At 47.7% G+C, this 27,045-nt stretch overlaps 1 protein-coding gene across 1 annotated transcript; it reads right to left on the bottom strand.

Annotated features, from left to right (window-relative positions):
* LOC141988772 (ras-related and estrogen-regulated growth inhibitor-like) lies at nt 1–25,776 on the bottom strand. Its single transcript, XM_074954710.1, has 4 exons — nt 25,579–25,776; nt 9,714–9,770; nt 6,306–6,379; nt 1–4,134 (listed from the first exon to the last, which is right to left on the bottom strand). Exons 1-4 carry the CDS (start codon nt 25,673–25,675, stop codon nt 3,649–3,651), a joined length of 714 nt encoding a protein of 237 aa, XP_074810811.1. The 5' UTR covers nt 25,676–25,776; the 3' UTR covers nt 1–3,648.
* Between the last annotated feature and the right edge of the window lie 1,269 nt (nt 25,777–27,045).

Here is a 27,045-nt window from a genome sequence, read left to right as displayed (position 1 = left end):
TGAGTTTTATTATAACGGAATGCAGCTAGTGTACAGTTCAACAGTCGACTAGGGTTATTTCTCTGAGAGAAACGCAAGTCATGTCATTTACATCTCAGATCTTTAGCAAATCCATCACACGTAGCAAAGCTATATTCTGGAAGGAACAGTCCTATACTCGCAGGGGGGATAGAGAGAAGGGGACTCGAGGAAGTTTCAGTCTCTAATGTCTATGATTTAGAAAGCCAGGAACATGTTTTGGAAAGCCCCCATGTGTGAAGACACTAGAAGAGATATTGGTAGCTGCAAGCCGAGCATATGTCGATGGTTGTCTGCTCCCCAGTGAGGCATTTGTTCATGAAGACAAAAGTTTTGTCAGTAGGATACAAAAATTCTATACATCATGGCAGTGACCATAGAGAACTCTCCACCCAGCCTGCAATAGCAGATTTCGCTCCCCAGTGAGCATGTCTGAACTGGTACCTTTTACAAAGATGGGACAATTAATAACTAGACAAAGAATCAGTTCTTCTGTGCATCAACAGATTCCTCTCTCTGCTCCATTTAATCCACATTTAGAATCACCAGCCCAGATGTTTGGTCTTTCTCATATACACTGAAACCTCTTCCAATGGACGTCTAAGTCTTCTGTTCACTATTCAACCACGCTATAGAGCAATACCATTAAGATGGAGTAATCCCCACAGAGATTAATATTTCACTGGCTCCTAAGATCGATGTGTGGGGTTACCAGGCGATTGTTAGCACAGGTTTCAGTATGGGTCTCACGGGAAATGCAGTCTCCTTGATTTGTGATGCGCAGTAATTCAAATGCATTCTACAGTGACTGGCAATAGAGGAGAGTACACACATTCTGGCTTCTAAGAAAATTCAGCAGGGAACAGATGGTGTTTAAAATGAAAAATCCTCTTGGATTGACAGAGTCCCTTAACGGGCCTAGGTCTGGAGACATTAGCTGCAGATTCCATAAAAATATTCTGTTCATCAGAAGTGATATGGAAATTAAAATCAAATGCTAGATTCATTAAGAATGTGCAAAAAGCCTGTATGCCCCTCCCCTAGGAGATGGAGGACCCAAAGTGAGACAAAGAACACAAGATGCACAGATTCAGCAAAGACTGCAGCAACCACCACCACAACAAAAACCACAACCCACCCCACCACATTAAATGTGCCTGGTTCTTTTAGGCTGAAGTGGGACAGCAAAATCTGAAATCGTTGCCTTTCCTGGCCTAAGATGTGATTTACTGGGCTATTTAAAGGGCATGCTCTCAAGTAGCTTAAGCCAAAAAAGGTTTCACAAAACCTGGGATTAATAGGCATATTTTCAAAACCATGCCACTGTAAACGGTTTTCTCTTTTACATGAAACATTTCCCTGTAGTGCAAGCCGCACGGTCAGTGCCTGACAGACAGGAAGGCAGACGGCTCTCATTTAAATGCAGAAAAACGAAGCAGAGAGAACATTCGCTTTCTATAGTCGAGGCGTCACTAGTAATGAGTGGGTAACGTTGGGATTGCAACAGCTCAAACAGGCTACTGAACAGCCAGCAAATCTTTTTTTTTTTTTTTTACATCAAATCTATCTACTTATATGGCCCCCGTTATTGGGGCATATGAGCATCTTACCATCTTTAACATCCTCACATCGCCCCTGCGAGGTAGGGAATGTGCTATTATTTCCATTTCACAGTTGGGACACTGAGGCACAGAGAGATTAAGCTTTTTGCTTAAAGTCACGCAGTCTGTAGCAGAGCAGGGCATGGACCCTAGGTCTCCTAGGCAAGCACCCTAACCACTAGACCATCCTTCCTCTCATAATCAAATGGAACCTTTTGGTTACTACCCATCACAGCTGGGGGTCGGGTGGGGGAAGGTCACACCAATGTCCTAGAAGTGTAGGGCTCCAATCCCCATAGCCATTAAGTCTCCTTTTGTCTGTGTCTTTGTAGCACCCAAACCTTACTATCAGAATGCCTTGCTCCCAGCCCTATGGAGAGCGACGGCTGGATTCCCATCATGCAACTCTCACAGCAATATTGCCAACTTGAAAATCCCATTTCTGTCTCAGAGTTGTCCCTTATTATTGTGACAAGTGACACCTAAGAACACTCCATGTGAAAGAGATTCCAGGAAAGTGTCGGTCTTCTCAGTTTATTTCACTTTGTGCATATTCCGTTTCACTGGTTTCCTGTATAGCTGCTAATCAGTTTTCCCGGTTTCTGTGAATCTTTCAGACAGCCATGAGAAAGACAAAAATTGTAAACACTAATAGAGAAATAGGATTGAAAAACCAGATTGGCAGGTAGGCAGGGTAGGGCACCAAACTGCTTTTAATTTTATTTTGAAATCAACTCAATTTCAAACTGATGGCACCTCTTTAATTTTTGAATCCATTTGGGAGCTGGCACTTTTCACACAGACTTTGTTCTTCTTTTCTCACTTGATTTATTTTCCACAGGGTAAAAAAAATGAATAAAAAGCCTGGAGAGCTGTAAGAGGGAAAACAAGGTCCTTTGATAGTTTCTCCATCATCCGAGCTAAAGACACACATCTAAGACATTTATGATGGTCAGAAATAAGGCTCTTTTCTCTATATGGCCACATGATCTCTGTGTCACTAGGCTCCCCATGCCCACCAAAGTAGTCACTGGGATCTACATGGCACTCTGAAGGGAGCAGAGTGCAGGTGGAGTGAAACATTCAGTGCTGAGTGTTTGTGTGCGAGTCTTGGAGAGTCAAACTAAGCTCATGGGTCACAATGGTGTGACCTCCAAGGCACTAAGGGCTTCATTCTGCACCACTGCAGTCAATGAGAACTTTGCCATTGGTTTTGATGGGTGCAGAATTAGGTCCTAAGTGAATGTGGGAAATGGGCTGAGGACAGGGAATGCTGGAAACACTTTAAATAAGTTGCTGAAGCAGGATCTGGCTACTTTCCTGGTTAGTGGCATCCATACACCAACAACTGTATGTAAGCAAAGCATCCAGTGTTGGCCACTGGTAAAGACAGCAGACACGGCTGGCCAGACCCTTGGTCTGACCTGCTTTGACAAATCCAATGTACGCTATTTGGCCTAAATTGTGGATGTTGTGTTCACGGAACAGAGTGATCAGTAGCCAGGCAGAATGACAGCATGTGCTGTGCAAGCTTCCTGCCAGTTCCACCAATGCATCTCGATGTTGCCCTGCAGCAGACCCTGGTAACCATGGCCTGGGCACCCACACAGGTCTGCACCTCAGTCCGAGCCTGCAGCGGCCCCAAGCCTCTCCTGAGTGGAGCCTGCCAATTGTGTTAAATTCGGTGGCAGTTTGTGATGTGCACAGAATGGGGATAAGGAGGAGGAGGGAGACCCTCCCAAATGAGTTTTCACTGCTGATCCTAAGCAAGGAAGTAAACCCTCGGGCTTTACAGGTGAATGGCTGATGCACCAACCCCACTGAGCCACGCATCTCTTGCTAATTCTCTGTTGGAAGCCAGCACAGATCTGCACTGTGACCTTCCTGGAATACAGATGCCTGAAAGGACCCACCCTTGTGACATAAAGCACTCTCTAGACCAGGAAGGTAAGCAGCCTGCAGCCTGTCCATTGCCAATCCAGGCTGCTCTGGGGCACTGTTCTCTCCCACACCCTGCCCATGCAGGGGCTCACTCCGGTATGTAGTCCCTGAAGGAGTTGAAGCTGAGGCTCCGGCCGCCTGAATTCAGGGTGGAGTTGGCATGTATCTTTGGAATCTTTTCCATCAGCTTAGACACGGCCCTCCTCTTGAAGGAGCCCGGGGAGAAGTGCCCCTGTCTCATCAGCTCGTTATACAGGGTGTTGAACACCACCACGGTCTCTTCGTAGCTGTCCCTGGTGGAGATCTCATAGAAAGGATGCTTCAGGGCTTTGGAGAGGTTCTCACCGTCCTCACAAGACACCATCCGGTCAAACTGCAGGTCCTTCTTGTTGCCAACAATCACCACGGGCGGCTGGTCACTCCCTCCGCTCCGCTTGGGGCTGGAGTGGATGTGGTTGATGAGGAAGCACAGCCTCATGACCTCGTCGAAGCTGCACCGGTCGGTCACAGAGTACACCACGGCAAAGCCGTCGCCCCACTTGATCTTTTCCTCGATCTGCAAGGAGTCTTCCTCCTAGGGCGGGGAGAACAGAAATCACAGCATCACCACGCAAGGCAATGAGCTCAAAATGTTTTACCAACACTAGACCACCTCCTGCTTTTGCTCCCATTGGGGTCAGTGGTAAAATTCTCAACGGTGCAGGATCAACCCTCTGGAGCAGATCGGCCTCACTCCTTTGAAACCTATGGAGCTATACCAGTTTATATCTGCTGAGGATCTGGCCCATCAATATCAAGGGAAACAGAGAGAGAGAGAGGGTTGTTTCACACACCACTGAAAGGTGCCTGCCTCTGGAGTGGAACACAGCAGCTGCTGACCAACACAGCAACACCACACAACAATTCGGGACAGCAATTGGGTGCCACATCCAGTTGGAACTGCAGGTGTAACGTAGGGATGCAGATTATCCGCATTGGAAGTTGGGCCAGGTACTCAGGGCAGCATCTCCGATTATGTAGGAAGTGTAGGAAGGAGATCTTTAACAACCACAGGCAGGAGGACCACAGACATTCCTCTCCGCAGGCAGAGATCCTCTGCAGCACAGTGCCCTGTAATACCTTTCTGGGTTATCAGTACTGATTCGAGGCCCAGGGGCCACCAACAGCATCTCTTGCAGAGCCATCACTGGAGGCTGACCATCTAAGCACTGACCCAGAGTGACCCAGCTTAGCTTGTGACATCTGATTGGCAGCAGGCCATTGTGCAGTAATCATTAATTGACAGGCAGCCACGCCAGAAAGCCGCTGGGCATCTTAACAGGAAATAACTAAACATGATCACAATGCAACATGCCTATCGCAAACAATCCTCCACTGCTGTTGGCAAATCAGTCTTTGTGTGTTCTCGGTGCCTGCGTTTACTCTAGCTCCGCAGCCACACGGTCCCTCAAGCTCTATGTGTGGCTTGTGTTTTCATCCTCCCTAGTCTAGCCACAATACTGCTGCTATAGGGCTTGAGCCAAGCCCACTGACGTCACCGGAAAGACTCCCTTTCATGTCTGGGGACTTTGGGTCAGGCCCCAAGCCACCTTCCTCACCCACTGCTCTGACCACGTCGCCTTCCTCCTCCCCAGCCCCTGCACTGGCTTCCTGCCCTTTACCACATCGAGTTCAAGGTCCTTGTCCTCCCCTTCAAGGCCCCGCATAATCTCACTCCCGCTCACAACTCCACTGTTATTTCCTCTTCCTCTCTGCACTCCTCAAAATCACTTAGTGTTGCTGCCTCCTCGGTCTCCTTTGCCCACCCTCTGGCTTCCCCCCTTCCTTTGCTCTGTATTCAGAGCAGCCTTCCACCACTGGCCAGCCTGAGGGCCCCCCCTCTGTCCTTTCAACTCCACCTCTGCTGCAGCTGAGCTGTTGCCTGGCACAGATGGGGGGCTTCTCGTATGTCCTGTAAAGTGCAATGTACATTTACAGCGTGCTGTTAAAAACAGCAGCAATGCCCAGCGGGATCAGGAGGTTGGGTTAAAGTGGCTCCCTTGGCTTGAATTTAAACTGTGCAAGTATATCTGGGTAAATGTAGACAGGTTGGTCTTAGGTAGCCCTCAGCACAGGGGATCACTCTTCTCTTCATCTGTGGGTCTTGCATATTCCCAAACACTGCTGATAAAATGGGGTTGTGTTGTACGCAGCAAAGGAAAAGAGAGTGAGTGAGTGAGAGAGAGAATCAATGGGCAACTACGAATTATGTGGCTGAAATCCCATCAAGAGGTCCTGGTGAGATCAGAAAGCACAAAAGCAAAGCTGGAGTCCCCCAGAGCATCCCTCTCCCATGCCCCAAGATGGAGTCACAGCCTCACCATGCAATATTTCACACATGGGGGCGAGTCCTGGATCTCTGTCTAGCATAAGTGCTGCTTTCATCACTCTTCTTCCACTGCAGCTGGCTTCCTACGTTGTTCCAGCCACAGTGCCCCTCCCTGCCACCCTGCTCCTGTCAGATGGCCTTTGCTGGGACTGCTCAGGTGACCATCCAGCAAGTGCCAATACTAACTGGTTAAGCCTCGGAACACAGGGATGTCCACCGACTACCTCTCAGGGCAGCTGCAATCCACCTGTCCTAATGCACGCATGGGGCCAATACCACCACCACAGGCTGAAAAGACAATGCTCCACCTTTGGGACCATTTTCTGGTTAGTATTTTCTGACATTGGTTGCCCATGAAGCGGTGACCGTGACCGTACCTGTCCTGCTGTGTCGAGAATCTCAAAGTGCACCATCTCCCCATCAATGACAGCCGTGTGTCTGTAAATCATTTCTGTAGGAAACAAAGATGTGTGAGAACTCCCTGATCTCTGCGCAGAGCACGGGTGGATTCCACTCCACACAGCCAGGTGAAGAGCATGCTAAAGGAGAAGGCACAGATAACACAAAAGGGGGACTCAGAAACTCCCTGATCACTGAAAAGAGTCACCACGCTTCCCATGACACAGTAACTGCTTGATGCACCAAACTGAACAGGCAGACTCTGAGCCATTCTTGGTGCCCCCAAAGCTAATGGGGACTTTGCCAGTGACTTCAAAAGGGAACAGGGTCAGAACCTCTCTTAAAGGAGACACTGTCAGAGCGCAGCCTTCTCATCTACAGAAAGCATGACACACAGAAGTTCACAGTGAACAGTGCAAAAAGCTGCCATCTTTCCTTCCACACATTGTTCTCATATCCAACGCCCAAACCTCCCCTGAGTTTGGCATAAGTAGGTTCTGACAAGTCTTATTAGTTCATCTTCACCCAAGGGCATCCCTCTGTTGTCTGAGATCTAGAAGATGATAACAGAGCATGTTGGGTCAGAGGAAGGGACTTGCATATCCTGTACAAGCTTTTTATACATAAATCTGTGTGCATGTGTTTTGGCAACACTTTCCTAGCTCCTTTTCCTATTTGTCAAAGAAATCTGTGTTTTAAAGACTTTTTTCTCCCTTGCAACCCACCTTTGCCCCCAACCCTTCACCCCATGCTCTGGGGAAGTCAAAAGGCTAGATTTCTGTTGTCACAGCTAATTCCATGACAAACAATTATAATGCGACACAGACAGGACACTGATGTCACTACAGGATCAAGCAGCCCTGGCGCTTAAGGGAGAAAAGCTCTTATTCAGCAAACACAGGTATCTTCAGTAACAGCCACAGGAGCACAGAAGCATCTCATTCAAATCTCATTCCTTTATGCCCACCTGTCAATGCCCTCGCCCCCCAAAGCCCTGACTACATCAGAGAGTAATATCCATTTGTGTCTATAATCCAACTAATCTAACTCCTATTGCGTTTGTCTACACTGTAAGCGCAGCACTGTTGGAAGGTTTTGCCTTACATCCACAGTGGCACTGTTTTGTATTGGATGTGATATGCCACCTTCTGGGTATGGGTCCCAGGGTTCCCGGCACTGCTCCCTGGTGTGCTACATTCTGGGTAATTTTTCTGCAAGGACTGGTGCAGCTTGGGATGGCAGCGGGAGAACTATCTGCACTGAATTTTTTTCCATTTTCAGCAAATGGAAAATTGAACCATCCACGTGAGATTGCTGTGGTGATTTTAAGTCCTCTGGAGGTGAATCCCATCTGCCCCAAACTAGCCCCATACGTGGCCCTGGCCTCATATGAAGGCCATTGAGCCAGGGACACAGACAAGGAAGTAAAGAAAAAAACAAAAAATCCAAGCCACATCAGCAGCCTTTGTGCCGTTGGCAGTGCAAGGGTGGGAGAGACAGCAGCGATCAGTGGTTGCAGAATGCTAGGAACAAAAGGAATTGGTAGAGAGTGAGGGTGATTTCATAACCAACAAAGAGGGACTTAAAAGCTATAAGAGTCCTTTCAAGCTCTTCTTAAAAATAATGTATTTTAATACTGCTTGTCAGCCCCACTGGCACTGCTAATCCACACCCTTTAGCTTGCCTACATTCCGGCTCATATTACAGACAAATAGGATAGGAGGAGATCTTGCTTTTCTAAACAAGAGATAAAAGTTGCACTGATGCTTGTATCTGTACTGGTTTTTCGACATAATATATGGAGTGAAATGCTTAAAGCCTCACTAATATCTCCAGGAAATAAATCCCACAACATCCTGCTTAGCAACAACTCTGCAGAGAAGGAGAGGGAGAGGGAGAGGGAGAAAGATCTCCAGGATTTCTCTTCCCCATTCTTTAATAGAAATGTGTATGAAAACAGGATCTTTGCCCTTCCAGAGTCTATATCTTCTTGCTTCTGATTCCAAGAGACAGCATGGTCCAGTGGATGGATCACAGGGTGGACTCAGGAACACAAGTGTCACGGGAGCTGCTGGATACTTGGGACTTTTGAAAATCAGGCTCTTATTTAGGAGACTACAGATCTAGGGGTCTACCTTTAGGCACCAAGTTTTGAAAATCTTGGCTTTGAATGCTATTCCTGCTTCTGCCATTGATCATTGGGATAAGACTTGCCTACGTACCTTGTGACAGGGTGTTGTGGACATTAATTAATGTCTGTAAAGTGCTATCAAGGCTGAGCATTATTTCCCATTTGTTGGTGTCATTTTCTGGTTTGTGACATCGCAGCTGTTGAGTCTTTGACCCTGCCCCAGGGCCTGTAACCTTTTCCTCTGGCTGCCCAAGTCTATTCACACAGCTGCTAAAGCCATCTTCCCTCCCAGCCCACCTGCTCCTGTCCTTGAATCCCTCCATTGGTTCTGCACAAAACTCGACTTCATCCTCACCTTTAAGCTTTGTTAAATCTCACCCCCATTTACACCTCTGCTCTCAATCCCCCTAGGTCCCTCTGTTCTTCCCAGTCGTCCTCATTTCCCTTTGTCCCCTATTCCTTTCTCTAAGTCTCAGACTTTCTAGCACACTGACCCTCTCCTGCCCCGTTTCTCCTGTCTCATTTGGACTGTAAGCTCTTTGGGGCAGGGAACCAGCCACATTCTCTGCAGCACCAGGTATATTTACAGCACTGTTTAAATATTTGGTAACGTTACAGAGAGCAGCTCCAAGTGAGGGAATAAGCAGAAGGCAGAGAGGAACTCCCAAAGGAAAACACATTTACTTTTGTACTAAACATCTCTAGTCCTAATGAACGTGGGAAGCAAACTCAAGAAAGTACAGGACGGACAGGGAATTAGCAGGGTTGTTTTATCTGAGTTTTCCACTAGGGATCACCCATTTCTTCAATGAAATGCCGCAAGGCTGAGGAATTTCCAGCACACCTGCCACCCACCAAAAAACCCTGCGCTTGCACATGAAAACACAGTCCAGTGAATAACATGGACTCAACATAATGACCTCCATTTACAGTGACTAGTGGTTTTTGGGTGCCCAACCTGACACACCATTCAATGGGCAGGATTTTCAGAAGGAGGGCTGCTCAGATTGGACACACCCAAATACGAGGGCATTGGAAATCACTTGGCCCTTTTGGCTCTGTGCGCTGAAAGCCTCTCTCCCCAAAAAACAACCCCGAGGCCAAACTGCTTCCAGATTACTAAGCCTATATTTAATAGAGCAGTTACTACTCTTTGTACAGCACCTAGCGCGATGGAGTCCCTCAGCCCCACTGTAACACAAATAATAATGTTGTTAATAAAATAAAATAATAATAATAATAAATACTTGCTTACCTAGAGTAGGGTCATAATCCCCAATGAATCTCTTGGTGATGAATCTCACAGTTAGAGCTGCATTGGAGAAAAACAAAACACCCCCCCCCCCCACCCCTGAAAGTCAGTTGCGATCAACAAAGCAAACTCAGTAAAACACTGATTAACTGAGACAGGAGGGCTCTGATGAGTTTGCTCCTCTCTGTAGTGAGGACATCCTCCAACCCTGAGTGCAGGCTGATGGCGGTGTGCCCTGCTGGGCTCCGCACAGGCAGCAGGAGGGAGTTTTTGATCCCAACCAGGTATACTAGTAACTAGGTTGGGAGCCAGTCAGGATCTCTGAAGAAGCTACTCCAAAGTGTAACCACGAGCATCAATAAACACTGGGTAACAAACAAACAGAAAACAAAGTCTCTCTCCCGCACCGGGCAACGCTGCCACCTGAAAAGCTATGGGGCAGGGGAGAGCATATTAAAATGGCAGATTGGCCAAGACCTACTTCCAGTATCCTGGGAGTTTGAAGGCTGAAAACTGCAAGACTTACAGTAAATAGACTGGAAAGGATTGAGGGTAACTTTACATTGACCAGCAAGCAGTTCTCTGCCCAAATCCAAAAAGTCAGGACTTGCCGTGTGTGAACAGAAGAACAGAGAAAGCCTGATTGTGCCTCTCTGCACCCTGGTTACCAGAGGAACTGACTAGAGCTAAGAGTTAGCTTAGCTGCTTCCAACAGAGAAGTTCACAATGTAGCCAACGCTCTGTTCTCCCGATTGGTGGATGAGAACTGCCTTGGCATTGCCCAAAGTTGTTTTTAAACAGCAGCCGCTTTACAAACACAGATCCCCAGAGCAGAGGTCAGATGTCTTTCTAAAGGATATGCTCGAGTTCAATCGCAAAGTGCTGGGTGGAACGCAGGAGTCCCTGGGTAGAATTCCACAGCTCGTACAATTCAGAAAGTCAGATTGGATGACCATAATGGTCTTTTCTGGCCTTAAAATCTAGTGAAAGTATCTAACCACACAGTGACACAGATGAACTAAATTCTGGCCCGATTTACACCCTGGGCAATCCTATTGATTTCAGTCAGGAATGTATTTTAGGGGTGCTTCATAGTGCTTCTCTTATCCCTTGCATTTGTGCACAAATATTTCCCTCGCACCCAGATGCAATACCAACAGAAAACGAACCTGAGTCAATATATAGCAGTACAGTGGCATTTGACAAGTTCCCTAAGAGCAGAGAGATCACGGAGACCCAGAGCTTTTGCTCCGTCAGCAATTTCACCTGCTTCACCCCGTCCAATAGCGCACGTCACATTTTAAAACAGCATTTCACAGCTAACCCTCAGGAGTCGCATTGATTTCACCCACAGATTTTCAAGACCAGAACAGACCATTATGAGCAATCTAGTTGATCTCTTGCATAACACAGAATTTCACACAAACTCCTGCCCTGAATCTTACACTTTGCGTCTGGACAAGAGCATATAGTGTAGAAGCAGTCAGAGACTATTCTGGTGAGCACTCTAAAATACAAGTCATCATAATTTAACATGCTTTTCTGTATGTGAGATACTGGCAAACAGTGCTTTGTGGCCCGAGCCTGCATGTGCTTAACTTTACGCACAGTGAGTAGCCCAAGTGACTTTGGTGTAGGGTGACCAGATAGCAACTGTGAAAAAACAGGACGGGGGTGGAGGGTAATAGGCACCTATATAAGAAAAAGTCCCCAAAAACAGGACTGTCCCTATAAAAACGGGACATCTGGTCACCCTACTTCAGTGGGGCTATTTACTGCGCAGGAAGTTCAGCATGGGCGTACGCTTTGGCAGGACAGAGGGATCTTGATGTATCACATCAGCCTAGGTGACATGACTGCTCCAGAAAAGGCGGGATATCTGCTCGGTCTGATGATTTCCAATACTGTTTATTGAACGTTTTATTCTCAAGTTAAACATATCGAACGCAAATTGTACCATCTTGTATATTCGCATTCAATCGTTCAAAGGCTCAGCACCCCAATAGTTGTAAAACGAGACAGCACCAGCACATTTGTATGTTATATAAGAAATTAGAGGCACTTGGCAAACTGAGGGGGGGAAGATAGTTCAAAGCTATGTTCTACCTATACTCGGCAGTATCCTTTTAAAATGAGACATACAACAAAACGACTATTAAAGAATATTTACGTCTGAGAACATAGTGGAGGGTGGGGAAGAGCAAGACAGAAAGGCCTATACAAGGAACAGCTTGAAATATAGCCCAGAACCTCTCTCCTCACTCTCCTGTTTGCTGTCACTTACCCCTTACATGCCACACGTATACTGCATTTATGCCTGGGAATGTCTGTCCCCAGCACAGGGAAGGGATGTTGTTTTCGCTTCACCCTTCCCTACCTAGGCTTCAGAGACCAAGCTCCAGCGCGAGCTGCAACTTCAAAGCACTATCTGCAGTTTCCTTTAGCGCACTAGCCCGAATCTGTGGACCCAGGCTGGGAGGCTTGCTCCTGCTCGCCCCAAAATGCTACGTAGGCATACCTGGGCCAGGGCCCCCAGGGGGAGTTTGCTTTAGCCCTTCACAAATAACTGGATGGCGGCAGTGAAAATGTCTTTTTTTCCCCTTTCGTATTTCCCAATCAGGCAGGCCCGGAAGCAGCAACAGAGATCAAATCGTTCAGTCAAGAGCGTTGGGTGGGAACAGCCACAGAAGAGGAATGTACACAATTAAACCATTCTATCCAAGCGTCCAACCTCCCTGCAACAGGGGGACAGGAGGCCCAAATCCTTTGTGTCCAATTTAATACTCAGTTGAACCAGGACAAAGCCTAATGCTGGAGCGCTGGGCCAGTAGTTCCATCCCAACACTGCATCTGTCTAGTGCTTAATTGGTAATGAAAGAGGTACCGGGGCTCAAGCAATTTTTTTATATTCATAACTGATGCAGCAAGCCCAGAGGTGCCTGGCTGTGAACTGCCAAGCCCCAGAGGTGCCAGGGCTCAGCCCTGACAAGCCCTGGCACAAATTGCATATGCCCCTTTCTCTCTTCCCCTCCCATGGAAAAGTACTGGCTTGTGTTGTATCTTCCACATTCACTCTAAGCAAGCCAGACTAACCCCAAAGCAGCCTCGGGAAAGGAACAATCCTCGAGGGAGGCCACCCAAGTGAAATGACAAGCCTGGTAAAGGTGAAGTACAGCGGGCTGGGAAGTAAATAAATGCCTCTTCAGAGCTGGCTGCAATGGGTTACTAGGTGACAAGGCTAGTCTCCGGGTGAGGCAGATGTTCTCTGGCAATTCCTAGAGAAATGCCCTGTCCAGCGGTGGGGAGAACCAGGCCCTTGCTCACCTGCTTACACGGAGCGTGGAGACTCAGTTGGCTACAGTCCAGGAGCATGCGGGAAGGAGGAAAGGCTCTTTCTAAAAAGCGAGCGATTGCAGTGCTGATGTCCTGGAGATTCAAACTTGGCCTTTCACCATAGAACAGGGGCAGGGGCTGCAGCTGAGCAAGCTTCTCCACCCCACCCCACCAATGTTCCTCTTCCCTGACCTGGAAGAATAAGTTGTAGGGGTGAGAGCACAGCTTACTATAGAGTCCAAAGGTTGACTGGACATGGAGACTCAAGAGATGTCTGTCGTCTCACTGTTTCTATTGCAATGGTGGATTCCTGTCTACTAGGAACTTGGCTGAGTGCAAACAGCCATCAGATGGCAGTCACTCTTCCATGTGACGGGAAGGCGAGCATCTATGCCTAGAGTAAAAAGGGGGTATAGTGGGTAGCTAGACTAGTGGGTCATTAAGGGTACAGTAGAAAAAATACCCATTTAGGGTGGGATTTTCAGAAGCACTCAGCATTGGCCTAGCATTGCTCCCATTGACTCTAAGGGAGATCTAGCTAGACAGCTTTTACAATGAATCTCTATTTTACTAGTTCCAGGGTGCTTGATAAATGCAGTGACAAGTAAAGAGGAACCAGCCCACATTCACAAACGGCCCCCCAGAAATCTCAGAGGACAGGAGAGGAGGTTCCTAGGGACTGGTGTGCAGGTGGGAGAGAAGGGGTGTGCAGGACATCACATCGCAGGGGGGGAAGCTCTGATGAGGAAAGACAAGGTGTGAGCTAATCACAGATTATAGTCAAACTAATGGCTGTGTGCCAGGTTACCAGAAACATTAAAAGTTAATACATCAAGGCTGAGTATCAAGGTAAAGAACTAGCAGCTTTACTGAACATCTCCAGCTTGGCTGAAGGTCTACGCAAAGCCAACAAAGTCCCATATGGCCCTGTCCTAGCATGCCCTGGGGCTGGGCTCTGGGCTGGCTCTATTTCAGCTGCTCTGGAGTCCTGTTCCGGAATACAGAGATCCTGCTCTTGACAGCTTATCCATGGTAATGGAGAAGTTGAGGACAAGTTCAAAGTGCTTGGAAGGAGGGATTTCAGAGACACAGCCAGTTGGTAATTAGTGGAGTCCCAGAAATGCCTTACTAAGGATGCAACAAGATGAGGTCAGGGTTCACGCTGATGGGGGAACGCTACTGGTGGTGGGTAAGGTTAAAGAAAACAGTTGAATACTCCACAGGGGAGACTAAGAACAGAAAGGTGATGTTTACTGGTTCATTGTTTAGCAGGGAACACAGGAGCAGATAGAATAGAAACCTGAACATCAGGGTGGAGAGACTATGTGATGCAGGGTGGGGGGCTTCCCTTCTGCCAGGAGCTGGAAACCATTGAGGGGGCAGGAGAAGAGGAATCTACATGCCACATTACACACAAGAACTTAGCAAAGCACATACCCACGTGGAAGAAATGATCGTGATTGTATGCTTTAGGCGTAATGACGGAGGAAGCACAAAGGGGAGGTTCAAGAAGTATTGACTTACTACTCGCCGTACAAATACAGACACCCAGCACAGAAACACAGCCAGCCAGATGCAGAAGGTATAGAAAGTTAAGTGGGACACTAGAGACTCTCTCCATCTGGGAAAGGATAATTACCAGGGCACTAAGGTCAAGAACCTTAATTAAGAACCTTAAGAACCTTAATTTTCCTGATATCTGCTGGGAGAGCAATACAGCGGTGCATAGACAATCCAGGAAGTTTTTGGAAAGCGTAGGGGACAATTTTCTGGCGCAAGTGCTAGGGGAGCCAACTAGGGGGGGCGCTTTTCTTGACCTGCTGCTCACAAACCGGGTAGAATTAGTGGGGGAAGCAAAAGTGGATGGGAATCTGGGAGGCAGTGACCATGAGTTGGTTGAGTTCAGGATCCTGACGCAGGGAAGAAAGGTAAGCAGCAGGATACGGACCCTGGACTTCAGGAAAGCAGACTTCGACTCCCTCAGGGAACGGATGGGTAGGATCCCCTGGGGGACTATCATGAAGGGGAAGGGAGTCCAGGAGAGCTGGCTGTATTTCAAGGAATCCCTGTTGAGGTTACAGGGACAAACCATCCCGATGAGTCGAAAGAATAGTAAACATGGCAAGCGACCAGCTTGGCTTAATGGTGAAATCCTAGCGGATCTTAAACATAAAAAAGAAGCTTACAAGAAGTGGAAGGTTGGACATATGACCAGGGAAGAGTATAAAAATATTGCTCGGGCATGTAGGAAAGATATCAGGAGGGCCAAATCGCACCTGGAGCTGCAGCTAGCAAGAGATGTCAAGAGTAACAAGAAGGGTTTCTTCAGGTATGTTGGCAACAAGAAGAAAGCCAAGGAAAGTGTGGGCCCCTTACTGAATGAGGGAGGCAACCTAGTGACAGAGGATGTGGAAAAAGCTAATGTACTCAATGCTTTTTTTGCCTCTGTTTTCACTAACAAGGTCAGCTCCCAGACTGCGCTGGGCATCACAGAATGGGGAAGAGATGGCCAGCCCTCTGTGGAGATAGAGGTGGTTAGGGACTATTTAGAAAAGCTGGACGTGCACAAGTCCATGGGGCCGGACGAGTTACATCCGAGAGTGCTGAAGGAATTGGCGGCTGTGATTGCAGAGCCCTTGGCCATTATCTTTGAAAACTCGTGGCGAACGGGGGAAGTCCCGGATGACTGGAAAAAGGCTAATGTAGTGCCAATCTTTAAAAAAGGGAAGAAGGAGGATCCTGGGAACTACAGGCCAGTCAGCCTCACCTCAGTCCCTGGAAAAATCATGGAGCAGGTCCTCAAAGAATCAATCCTGAAGCACTTACATGAGAGGAAAGTGATCAGGAACAGTCAGCATGGATTCACCAAGGGAAGGTCATGCCTGACTAATCTAATCGCCTTTTATGATGAGATTACTTGTTCTGTGGATGAAGGGAAAGCAGTGGATGTATAGTTTCTTGACTTTAGCAAAGCTTTTGACACTGTCTCCCACAGTATTCTTGTCAGCAAGTTAAGGAAGTATGGGCTAGATGAATGCACTATAAGGTGGGTAGAAAGCTGGCTAGATTGTCGGGCTCAACGGGTAGTGATCAATGGCTCCATGTCTAGTTGGCAGCCGGTGTCAAGTGGAGTGCCCCAGGGGTCGGTCCTGGGGCCGGTTTTGTTCAATATCTTCATAAATGATCTGGAGGATGGTGTGGATTGCACTCTCAGCAAATTTGCAGATGATACTAAACTGGGAGGAGTGGTAGATACGCTGGAGGGGAGGGATAGGATACAGAAGGACCTAGACAAATTGGAGGATTGGGCCAAAAGAAATCTGATGAGGTTCAATAAGGATAAGTGCAGGGTCCTGCACTTAGGATGGAAGAATCCAATGCACCGCTACAGACTAGGGACCGAATGGCTAGGCAGCAGTTCTGCGGAAAAGGACCTAGGGGTGACAGTGGACGAGAAGCTGGATATGAGTCAACAGTGTGCCCTTGTTGCCAAGAAGGCCAATGGCATTTTGGGATGTATAAGTAGGGGCATAGCGAGCAGATCGAGGGACGTGATCGTTCCCCTCTATTCGACACTGGTGAGGCCTCATCTGGAGTACTGTGTCCAGTTTTGGGCCCCACACTACAAGAAGGATGTGGATAAATTGGAGAGAGTCCAGCGAAGGGCAACAAAAATGATTAGGGGTCTAGAGCACATGACTTATGAGGAGAGGCTGAGGGAGCTGGGATTGTTTAGTCTGCAGAAGAGAAGAATGAGGGGGGATTTGATAGCTGCTTTCAACTACCTGAATGGGGGTTCCAAAGAGGATGGCTCTAGACTGTTCTCAATGGTAGCAGATGACAGAACAAGGAGTAATGGTCTCAAGTTGCAGTGGGGGCGGTTTAGGTTGGATATTAGGAAAAACTTTTTCACTAAGAGGGTGGTGAAACACTGGAATGCGTTACCTAGGGAGGTGGTAGAATCTCCTTCCTTAGAGGTTTTTAAGGTCAGGCTTGACAAAGCCCTGGCTGGGATGATTTAACTGGGAATTGGTCCTGCTTCGAGCAGGGGGTTGGACTAGATGACCTTCTGGGGTCCCTTCCAACCCTGATATTCTATGATTCTATGAACGTAGGTGGTATGGTGGACACAGGCAGCCATGCAGAGGAGGTGGCTGGGGTCTTGTTGGTGAAAGAAGGCCCTGGTTAAAGCACGGATGGAGCAGAAACTGTGTGTGCTCCAGCCATTAGGGAATACAGTTAGACAGATTTCCCACGGTGAAAGAGCCACAGGAATCAGGAATTATGGGTCCCTGAACCAGAAAGACCAATGTGGCTGGGAAGTGACTGAGCAAACACAAAAAGGATTTTTAAAAGGCCCCGATTCTACCTTGTCTGGACTCAGAGAGAAATAAGGATCTGCTCCTGCTCCCACACTGTTCAATGGCAACACTCCCATTGGTTTCAATGGAACAGGAGCGAGCCCTAAAATTGGATACACGCTCAGAACACCAACAACATTCCAGCTGATAAGGAAGGAGCCATGCTGGAGCTCTTAGGAGGAAAAAGGGTTTCACTTTGTCCAGGGATGGGAAACAGACTCCTGCTTTGAAACAACAAAGTACGCTAGAGCCGTGGTTTGCAACCTTTTTTGAGACCACTGCACTAGGGACCTTTTAGTGTGCAGCAGCAGGGTCCACATGGACACAGTGCGCAGCCGGTTAGCGTGACACAGATTTGCACCCCAGGTTGCCATGAATTGAGCATGCATTTAGACAAGCCCTTATTCTATGTCCCGTTTTACTTTGAATATTCTATGCCGACACCTGCATTAAAAGCGGTTCAGTTTGAATTGGATGGACCTATTATTTTCCCATAATATATCAGGGACACTTCGGAAGTTGCTTCCAAAGATCTTAGTTAAGTATTTTTGCAAATCACACTGGACTTCCACACTACAGGGAGGTTTTGAAATATAGTACCTGCTCTGAACTTCATATCAAACACAATCACCAGTATTGTGTATGAGGATACCCAGATAAGTCAATTTCTTAACTGGTTTCCAAGCAGTCAAAATAATTGGTTGGCAAGTTAATTTTCATAACTTCGGTCTTCGTTGTATTGAGAAGACCCATTTTCTTGGCGGAATTTGCAAGATCATCTGTCTTTTGCTACTTAGGTTTCCACCTTCCACCCAAAAAACGGGACACCTGAACTATTTCATCTGGGACAGTTACCTCAAATGAGGGACAATCCTGGAAAACCTGGGACAGGTGACAACACTACTTAGAGATTTCCTGGGACAACTACCTCAAAAGAGGAACAATTCTGGGAAAGCCTGGACAGGTGGCAACCCTATTTGCTGCATATCTTCAATTATTTTATTTAGAAGACAGATACAATCTGCCACGTCTACAACTCAGATCTCACCACCTATCCATGCAATGCCTGTTTCCATACTGAGAGTCTATCACATCACAAAATCAATAGTGACTCCAAACCAGATGGCGGATACGATGCAATGTCACCTTACACCAGTGTGAACTGTAAACGAGCCTGTTAGCCCCTGGTTTATCTTTACTATTCAGTAAGTGTTTTGATACACATTTCTAATCACACAAGTTGATGGAGTCCCCAGAAAAGTTATCTGCCAAATTGACTTTTATTTATTAAATAATAAGGGGAAAAATCCAACGAGTCTTACAGGTCTCTAGTTTCATTTTCCCTGTGTTGTAATTATTGACAAGAGACAATATGCAGAAATACACTGTAGCTTAATAAAACTGCCCAACAGGGCTCGCTAAGAGTTGGATGCTACTGCGGGTATTTATTTTCATCTTTAAGGACACTATTGATTTGTCAGAGAAAGGGGGAGACAGTGGAACAAATCAAACCTAATTCCTAGGAAGCACCTGACACTGTAGTACGCTCTAGGCAGTCTCCCAAAGCTGCATCACACGGTACTTTATTAAGATGGAGAACCAATTAAATTGATTAAAAATTGGCTTGGGTACAAGAAAACAACAGAAGTTGCCAATACAAGGAAGTGGATGAGGGCACAGAGGCGTGACAATGTGAAGACCTTTTTTGTTCATCACTTCAGATGTTTTTATACCTTTCAGAGAGGGGGATTTAAAAAGCGGACATGGTTACACTTTATATTAAGGTTCCATTTATAAATGGTTAATAAATTAACAGATGTTTTAATAAATCGTTAACTGATTGCTAGAGAAACCACTAGGTTGCTTGGAATGATGCTTTACAACCATCTATAATGCCACCTACCAATGTGCATATAGCTCTCTCTATCACATGCGACTCATGTCTGCTGCAACAGGCTTCTGACATCTCTTAATCACTTATTAATCCTTTATAAACAGAACCTTCATGTGAAATATGACTGTGATTACACTAGCTAGTGTCAAAATTAGACAGCAGAAGATATGCGGCCAGGGGAGAGGGGGAAGCAAACACACATTAAAGGATTGGGATATTCTGGATTTATAAGCTTTTACAGGTGACTTACCTAGTTCAATATCCAAACCTCTAAACTACAGATAAGCCTGAAACAAAGCTGCTCAACTTTGACGATATTCAAATCCAGAAGCAGCTGGTCCCAGCCACTCTTCCTGCAATGGCTTTGAACATGGTTTTGTCCTGGTCACAGTGTTTTGCTGCTAGCACGGACACCTGGTGAGGATTTCCAGTCAACCACATCAAAGGATTGGCAGGAAATTATTTTCAAGGAGCGGGTTACTTTCCTCCTGTAAACGTTTCTTTCGCCATCTCTCAAGATTTTAATTGCTCCTGCATGTGGAAGGGGTTCACAGATAGTGTCCCTGATAGCTCACTAACCCTGACCTCTAACTGAACTGTCTGATTCCAAAAGGATCATTACGGGACACTGCTGTCAGGTTACAATCAGACTGGGGAGGGGAGACGTGGAGCGGGGCTGTTCGTAGCTGCACGTCAGAGGACTGAAACCAAGGGGATTTAAAAAAAAAAAATCGAATTCATTTTTCATTTGCAGTGTTGTAGCCATGCTGATCCCAGGATATGAGAGAGACAAGGTGGGTGAGGTCATACCTTTTACTGGACCAGCTTCTGTTGGTGAACAAAACAAGCTTTTGAGCTATATAGGGCTGTTGAAGAGCTCTGTGCAGCTTGAAAAGTCATCTCGTTCACCAACAGAAGTGAGTGCAATAAAAGATATTTCCTCCCCCACCTTGCCTCTCAAATTCATTTTTCCTCATTCGCGTTGCCTGTTTAGCTTTTACATCGTTTTCAGCTTGGATAATGAAAACTACTCACTCTCTGGTTTTCATACACTAAAACAATGCGCCCATGTGTGAGTTAAAAAACAATCCAGGGGAATGCTGAAACTGAAATAAGAGAGGAAAGCACGGGACTCAAGAGCCCTGGGTTCAAATCCCACCACTGCTATATACTTTCCTCTGTGACGTAGGGCAAGTTACTGAGTCTGTGCCTCAGTTCCTTATCTGCAAAATGGGGATCATATTTTTTTTGTCTGTCTTGCCCATTTTTAGATTATAAAATATTCAGGGCACGGACTGTCTCTCAGTCCAGCGCCTAGTACAATGAGGCCTAGATCTCAGCTGGGCCCTCAAAATGCTTCTGTAATACAAAAATAATAAATAGTCTACGTGAACTGTCATCAAACATTTCTATGTCTTAACCCGCCCCGCACAGGGCAGTAGGTGATCTTACTTGTCGTTGAACACTGGGATAGAAATACAACTGTGGAGTTCTGCTAATACACTAGGATTGTGAAAGCTGAGAGTGGGACAATGGCATAGTCCGAAGTATGAATCAAGCTCCAGAATTCACCTTACTGTAAGTATGAAAGTCCGTCAGACTTCTGAGATTTGGCTTTCTCCAAGCAATGTTGCAAAATAACTATTCAAAGGCAAGCAATTGGGAGACATCACTTCCCCCACCTCACCTCCGTGCCTACAGTCTCTAGGGAGGCTACCCAGCTAATTACTCACTCTTCTGACCTGTATTTTTAAACTAAAAAGTAAGCCAGATGTTAGTGTCATTGTGGAGACTGACTTATTTTAACAGGCTATCGCACTAGCACATTGTACAGACAAAAGCATTAGGAGTGAAGTCTAAACTTCAGAGGGGATTTCAACCACTGGTGTAGCTGAACTGACGCACAGCCTTAATGCAGACATGCAAAGCCACTAGAAGCCATAATCTGCACCGATGCAGTTCACTCCCTACTCGAAATTGAGCTAAACTGCATCACTTCAAATTGTGGTTTATAGGTGCAGGTTTGGCTGCCTGCACTGGAAAGGTATGTCTATACTGCAAAGGTGAGCAAGTCTCCTAGCCTGGGCAGACAGACTTGTATTAATGAGCCTCGCACAGACATGCTAGAAAAGGCAGTGTGGACACTGCAGCACCATAGAATCATAGAATATCAGGGTTGGAAGGGACCTCAGGAGGTCATCTAGTCCAACCCCCTGCTCAAAGCAGGACTGATCCCCAATTAAATCATCCCAGCCAGGGCTTTGTCAAGCCTGACCTTAAAAACTTCTAAGGAAGGAGATTCCACCACCTCCCTAGGTAACGCATTCCAGTGTTTCACCACCCTCCTAGTGAAAAAGTTTTTCCTAATATCCCAACCTAAATCTCCCCCACTGCAACTTGAGACCATTACACCAGCAGAGGCCTGGGCTAGCCACCTGGGCTTGGACCCAGGGTCAGGGTGGGTTCAAGCTTGGATAGCTAGCCCAAGCTTCCGCCAGGGCCACAACCTCCACGCAGCTATTTTTACCACATCTGTGCAAGCCTCAAGCCTGTGTACTCAGGCTGAGAGGCTCACTCCCAGCTGCAGTCTAGACATAATCTTGGTTTTCACTGCTGCTGCTAGGCAGGTGGCTGGCCAGTGATGGCTGCAATCAGGGCAAATCCTCAGTGCAGGCATGGCCAAAAGCCATTAACCTTTCAAGTGCATTAGTCCACTTTGATCTTTTAAAATAAACAAACAAAAAATAACCACCCCCCCACCAGTCATTTTATAGATGGAAATAATTCTTTCTAGGATCAATTTAAATGGAAAACGGGAACCACCACTTAGTTATAATGAGGGGTGACCTGAAATTCCCTGGCATTTGGTTAATCAAATCGTGTTCTCTCTGCAATTCTTTTCTTGTATGTTATGGCTGATGAGTTATTAAAGTGCATGAGGGAACCATATATGTTCAGCTTCAAGGTTATGAAATTGACTAGTTGTTGGTTTGCGGGTTTTTCTTACCAGCATTCTTCTGCATGAAACACAGTTCATGTGACTTTTCATTTACTGTTCCATCTGCTCTTCCCACTTCCAATTACTCAGTCCTGGCCTGGATACCACACGTAGGTCCCGATTCTACAAGCAGCTGGGCGCGGGAGGATCCCTGCACCTACGCAGAATCCCAGCAGGCTCTGCCCACATGAAACTTGTGAGTTCAGGGCTTTTGACACTTAACACACCCATGTCAGAGCCACATTCAGGTGCTGTCTTTTTTGCAACTGTACCCCATACTAGGAGCTGCTGGCAGGATATTTTCCTAGGAGGGGTTCCCTCCAATTTGGTATTCATTCCTTTTCCTGGTCGAAAATAGCCTACGGTGTTGACTTTTGAAACCTGCTGGAAAACCTGTCTATCTAGGAAGGTGTATGGGTGTGAGTATTTATTTGATGGGAGAGGTTAGGATTTTACAGGAGCTGAAATGGAGGTGTTGTGATTCGCCTTCTTTTCTGTGTGGAGAAAGGCTGTTGCTTTTCAACCGCTGTTGGGTTTTTGTTTCATGCCTTAGTTGGATTGCACTTTTAATTCTCTTTCCATAGCCCCTAGAGCCTGGGCTTAGTGACCTTTTCATGTTTATATGCCCAATTCAAAAAAATCATAAACTTAAGTTAAAATGTTAACTCCAAGAGTTTATTTCACTTCCTTTTAAACAATGAAAAATTGTGATATTTCATTTACTGAAAGGAAGGAATTCACCAGTTTACAAAGAAATAAATTCGGTGGAAATGCACAACTAACAGAGCATCTGCAGCCAAAGCAAAGTCTGTGTTGTGAACCAGACAGGGATACCATATCTGTAGGGTATTTCTGGAGTGGGCAAATAAATGGTGGGGAAGTGTTCTTTAAAACTTGTCATCTCTCTCCCCCCCCAAAATGACCACAATACTTTCCTGGAGTTTACTGTGGAAATTTGCATTTCAACTGCCAACACCACTGACCCCTAGTAACAGAGAAAAAGTATGACTGTACCAGAGTAAACTTGTATCTCCCAATAAGAACATAAGAATGGCCATACTGGGTCAGACCAAAGGTCCATCCAGTCCAGTATCCTGTCTACTGACAGTGGCCAATGCCAGGTGCCCCAGAGGGAGTGAACCTAACAGGTAATGATCAAGTGATCTCTCTCCTGCCATCCATCGCCACCCTCTGACAAACAGAGGCTAGGGACACCATTCCTTACCCATCCTGGCTAATAGCTATTAATGGACTTAACCTCCATGAATTTATCCAGCTCTCTTTTAAACCCTGTTATAGTCCTAGCCTTCACAACCTCGTCAGGCAAGGAGTTCCACAGGTTGACTGTCTGCTGTGTGAAGCCCCTACAGAAGCTCCTACAGCAGGGATGGGCAAACTACGGCCCGCGAGCTGTTTTAAGCCGGCCCGTGAGCTGCAGCACACGACTCGGCCCCACTCCGGCGCTCCGGCCAGGGGCCGGACCACACGGCTCTTACTCCACTCCAGCTCCTATGCGCTCCAATGGCCCCCTCCGGCGCTCCAATGGGAGCTGCATGGGCAGCGCCTGCAGATGGGGCAGTGTGCAGAGCCACCTGGCCGCACCTCCGCATAGGAGCCAGAGAAGGGACATGCCACTGCTTCCAGGAGCCGCTTGAGGTAAGCGCCACTCGGAGCCTGCATCCCTGAGCCTCTCCCCATGCCCCAACCCCGTGCCCCAGACCTGGTCTCCCTCCTGCTCTCCAAACCCCTCGATCCCAGCCCGGAGCACCCTCCTTCACCCCAAACCTCTCATCCCCAGCCCCACCCCAGAGCCCGCACCCCCCCCAGCCAGAACCTGCACCCCTTCCCACACCCCAGCCCCGATCCCCCTCCTGCCCTCTGTACCCCTTGGTCCCAGCCCAGAGCACCCTCCTACATCTGAAACTCCTCATCCCCAGAGCCTGTACCCCAACCCCAATTTTGTGAGCATTCATGGCCCGCCAGACAATTTCTATTCCCCAATGTGGCCCTCAGGCCAAAAAGTTTGCCCACCCCTGCCCTACAGGCTTTCAGACCATTGTGCTAGATGCTGTACAAACACATAGTAGAAGATGATCTTCCCCCCCAGTAGTTTACAATCTAGACAGACAGATGGGGGTGGGGGAAAGCGAGTGACTTGTTTAAAGTCACAGCAGTTCAGTGATAAAACAAGGACTAGAAGAACCCAGGTCCCTGACTCCCAGTCCAGTGCTCTATCTACTAGACCACACTGCCTTTCAGTCCACAAACCTACCCAAACTTCAGCTTAAAAAAAAAAGTCACTTGAAAGTGCAGTGAAAGTCATTCAACTTTTAACCCCACTTCCCCCACCCCCAAACTTATAACTAAAGGATGTTAATGGCTTGCTTGCTTTAATTTACTAAATACAGGTAGGAATTTCAGAGTAACTGATGGGAGTTTAAACCTGGCATTTACATTGTTTTCCCCCAAAAGATATCTTTCATATGGCTAGAAGATATAGGACACTGACCCACAAGTCTAAGCCAAGCTGATCTACAAGGAGCATTTCTGCAGGCAGGCGGTGACATGAGCCAAAAATCCTTTGGGTATGATTCCCAGAATCAATGAGTCCCCGCTAACTCCAAATGGAGTCAGGGGAAGTTCAGCACCCCCACTAATGAGAACTTTTGTGTTTACTGCCTCCAGTCCAGCAATCTCCAGTCCACTGTCCTTTGCAAAGGCTGATTTTAGAAGCCAGGACTGCCTGCCTGCCCGACCACCCCCTTACAGAGCCCGGTTTTTGCCCTGTTTCGAGCGGCAGTGGAAAGCATCTGATCGGCAACAGTTCAGGCGTGGGGCAAGTGATCTATTCACGCCCCCAGCGCACGTGTCTGCAAGGGAAGCCCATAACACACCGGCTGGGCTGAGGGCTTTGGCGGGAAGGTGCTATGCAAAACACGAAGGGTGGGGTGACAAAGCGCACCCACTTGCCAAACCTGACGGTACCAGGGGTGGGGAAATCCCTGCTGGGGCGCCAGGGGGAGCCTGACTGCCCAGGGCCCCCGGGGGCGCTGATCTAAGGCCCGTGTCCGGGATCTCGGTCCAGGCAGCCTCGCAGGCAGGGCACAGTCAGCCCGGGGTGACCACGGGCGGCCTGAGCCTTTCCCCCCGCCTGGCTTCCCGCTTCCGCCGTCCGGCAAAGCCGGGAGGAAGCGGGGAAGTTGCCTGGCCAGGCGGCCGGCGCTGCCCTGCAGCGCGGGGGGTCCGAGGCCCCCCCGGGCGCACGGCGGGCAGGGTCCCTACCTGTTTTGCCCACGGCGCCCTGTCCCAGCACCACCAGCCGCAGCGTCCGCGCTTGGCTCAGGCTGACCGAGCGCCGCAGCGGCCGCGAGAAGCTCATGCTGCCGCCGGGGAAGGGGCTCAGGGCGCTGCCCGCTCCATGCTCCGCGGCCGCCGCGCTCGGGCTCCGGCTGGCTCCGCTCTGGCTCCCGGGCGCGCACAGTCTGCGGCGGGGGAGAAGAGAGCTCCGCCCAGGAGGGACGGGCCGGCCGCCAGCGCCCCGGACTCCTCCCGGGATCCCAGCCCGTCAGCTCCGGGGCAGAGCTAGTGCTGCTCCCCAATCCTCAGGGGGCCGGGATCTCCCCGCTCCCCAAACGCCAAGGTCCGCGATCTCCCCTCTCCCCAGCCCCTCCTGAATCCCCAAGGGGCCGGGATCTTCCCAGCCGCTCCCCAATCCCCAGGGGGCTGGGATCTCCCCTCTCCTCATTGCAGGCTCGCTGCCTTTTCCTTGTCTCTGGGGTAGCTACCTATCGCCCTCCCCCATTCCCACAAAAGACACCCCTCCTAGCCTGGGACACAGTCAAGCCCCCAATATCTGTAAATCTACTGATTCTTCAGAAGTAAGTGGATGGATGTATCTCTGTGTACAGGAAGACTGATCTGAGAGGAAGAATGGCATTATGGTTAAGGCACTGGGTTGAGAGTCAGGCAATCTGTAGTCTGTTCCTGGCAGTGCCACCGAATTCTTTTGTGACTTTGGGCAAGTCACTTAATCTCTCTCTGCTTCAGTTTTCCGTCTGTAAAACTGAGATAATTCTACTTCCTTTGACTCATCTATTTAGACGGTAAGATCTTCAAGGCAAGGCCTGTCTCTCTTCCTGTGTGTGCCATGCCTAGCACAAAACGACCCTGATCTCAGCTGGGACCTCTAGGTGCAACTCCAATACAAAAAAATAATGTAGACAGAGGAACAGGGAGAGAATGAGCATACCAGGCAGAGAGACCATGACAGCATGATGTTTACAAATGCAGCTGACAAGATTTCATAATTTTACATCATGATTTTTTTCTAATATGATCTTTGTTTTGCCATGTAAGGTTATGAAACACAGCTTCATGGATTATGTTTACAGAGGACGGGCTGCTTTATTTTCCCTTATCAAACTTGGTACATTGACTGTATATTCTCTCTCAATTCTGCCCTTTCTTCCTCCTTTGCAAATATGCCAGAAAGTATTTAATAACTGTACACATTTTGCTTATCCCTGCAGACTGGAGTAAGGAACAGAAAGCCAATGTTTAGTGAAATACATCTTCTACCCGGACAGCAGGGAATGTGCTGTGCACACACACGTTGACAAAACAATGTTCAGCGCTGGATTAGCATTTGGAGAGATGTTTTCATTTGTGACATTAAAAGTCTGTATCCTTTGTGGGAGGCAGTGTGGCCTAGAGGTTAAAGTGGATGACTGGAAGTCAGGACTCCTGAAT

This window comes from Natator depressus, chromosome 6 (genome assembly GCF_965152275.1).
Source record: "Natator depressus isolate rNatDep1 chromosome 6, rNatDep2.hap1, whole genome shotgun sequence".
In the NCBI taxonomy this organism is placed as follows: Eukaryota; Metazoa; Chordata; order Testudines; family Cheloniidae; genus Natator; species Natator depressus.
This window is presented reverse-complemented; position numbering and strand designations above follow the sequence as displayed.

Coding starts and splice junctions, on each gene's coding strand:
- LOC141988772 (XM_074954710.1), bottom strand. CDS start 25,675: ATGAGCTTCTCGCGGCCGCTGCGGCGCTCGGTCAGCCTGAGCCAAGCG. Junction 9,771..25,578: donor GGGCGCCGTGGGCAAAACAG/GTAGGGACCCTG, acceptor TCTCCAATGCAG/CTCTAACTGTGAGATTCATC. Junction 4,135..6,305: donor TTCTCGACACAGCAGGACAG/GTACGGTCACGG, acceptor TCCCCGCCCTAG/GAGGAAGACTCCTTGCAGAT.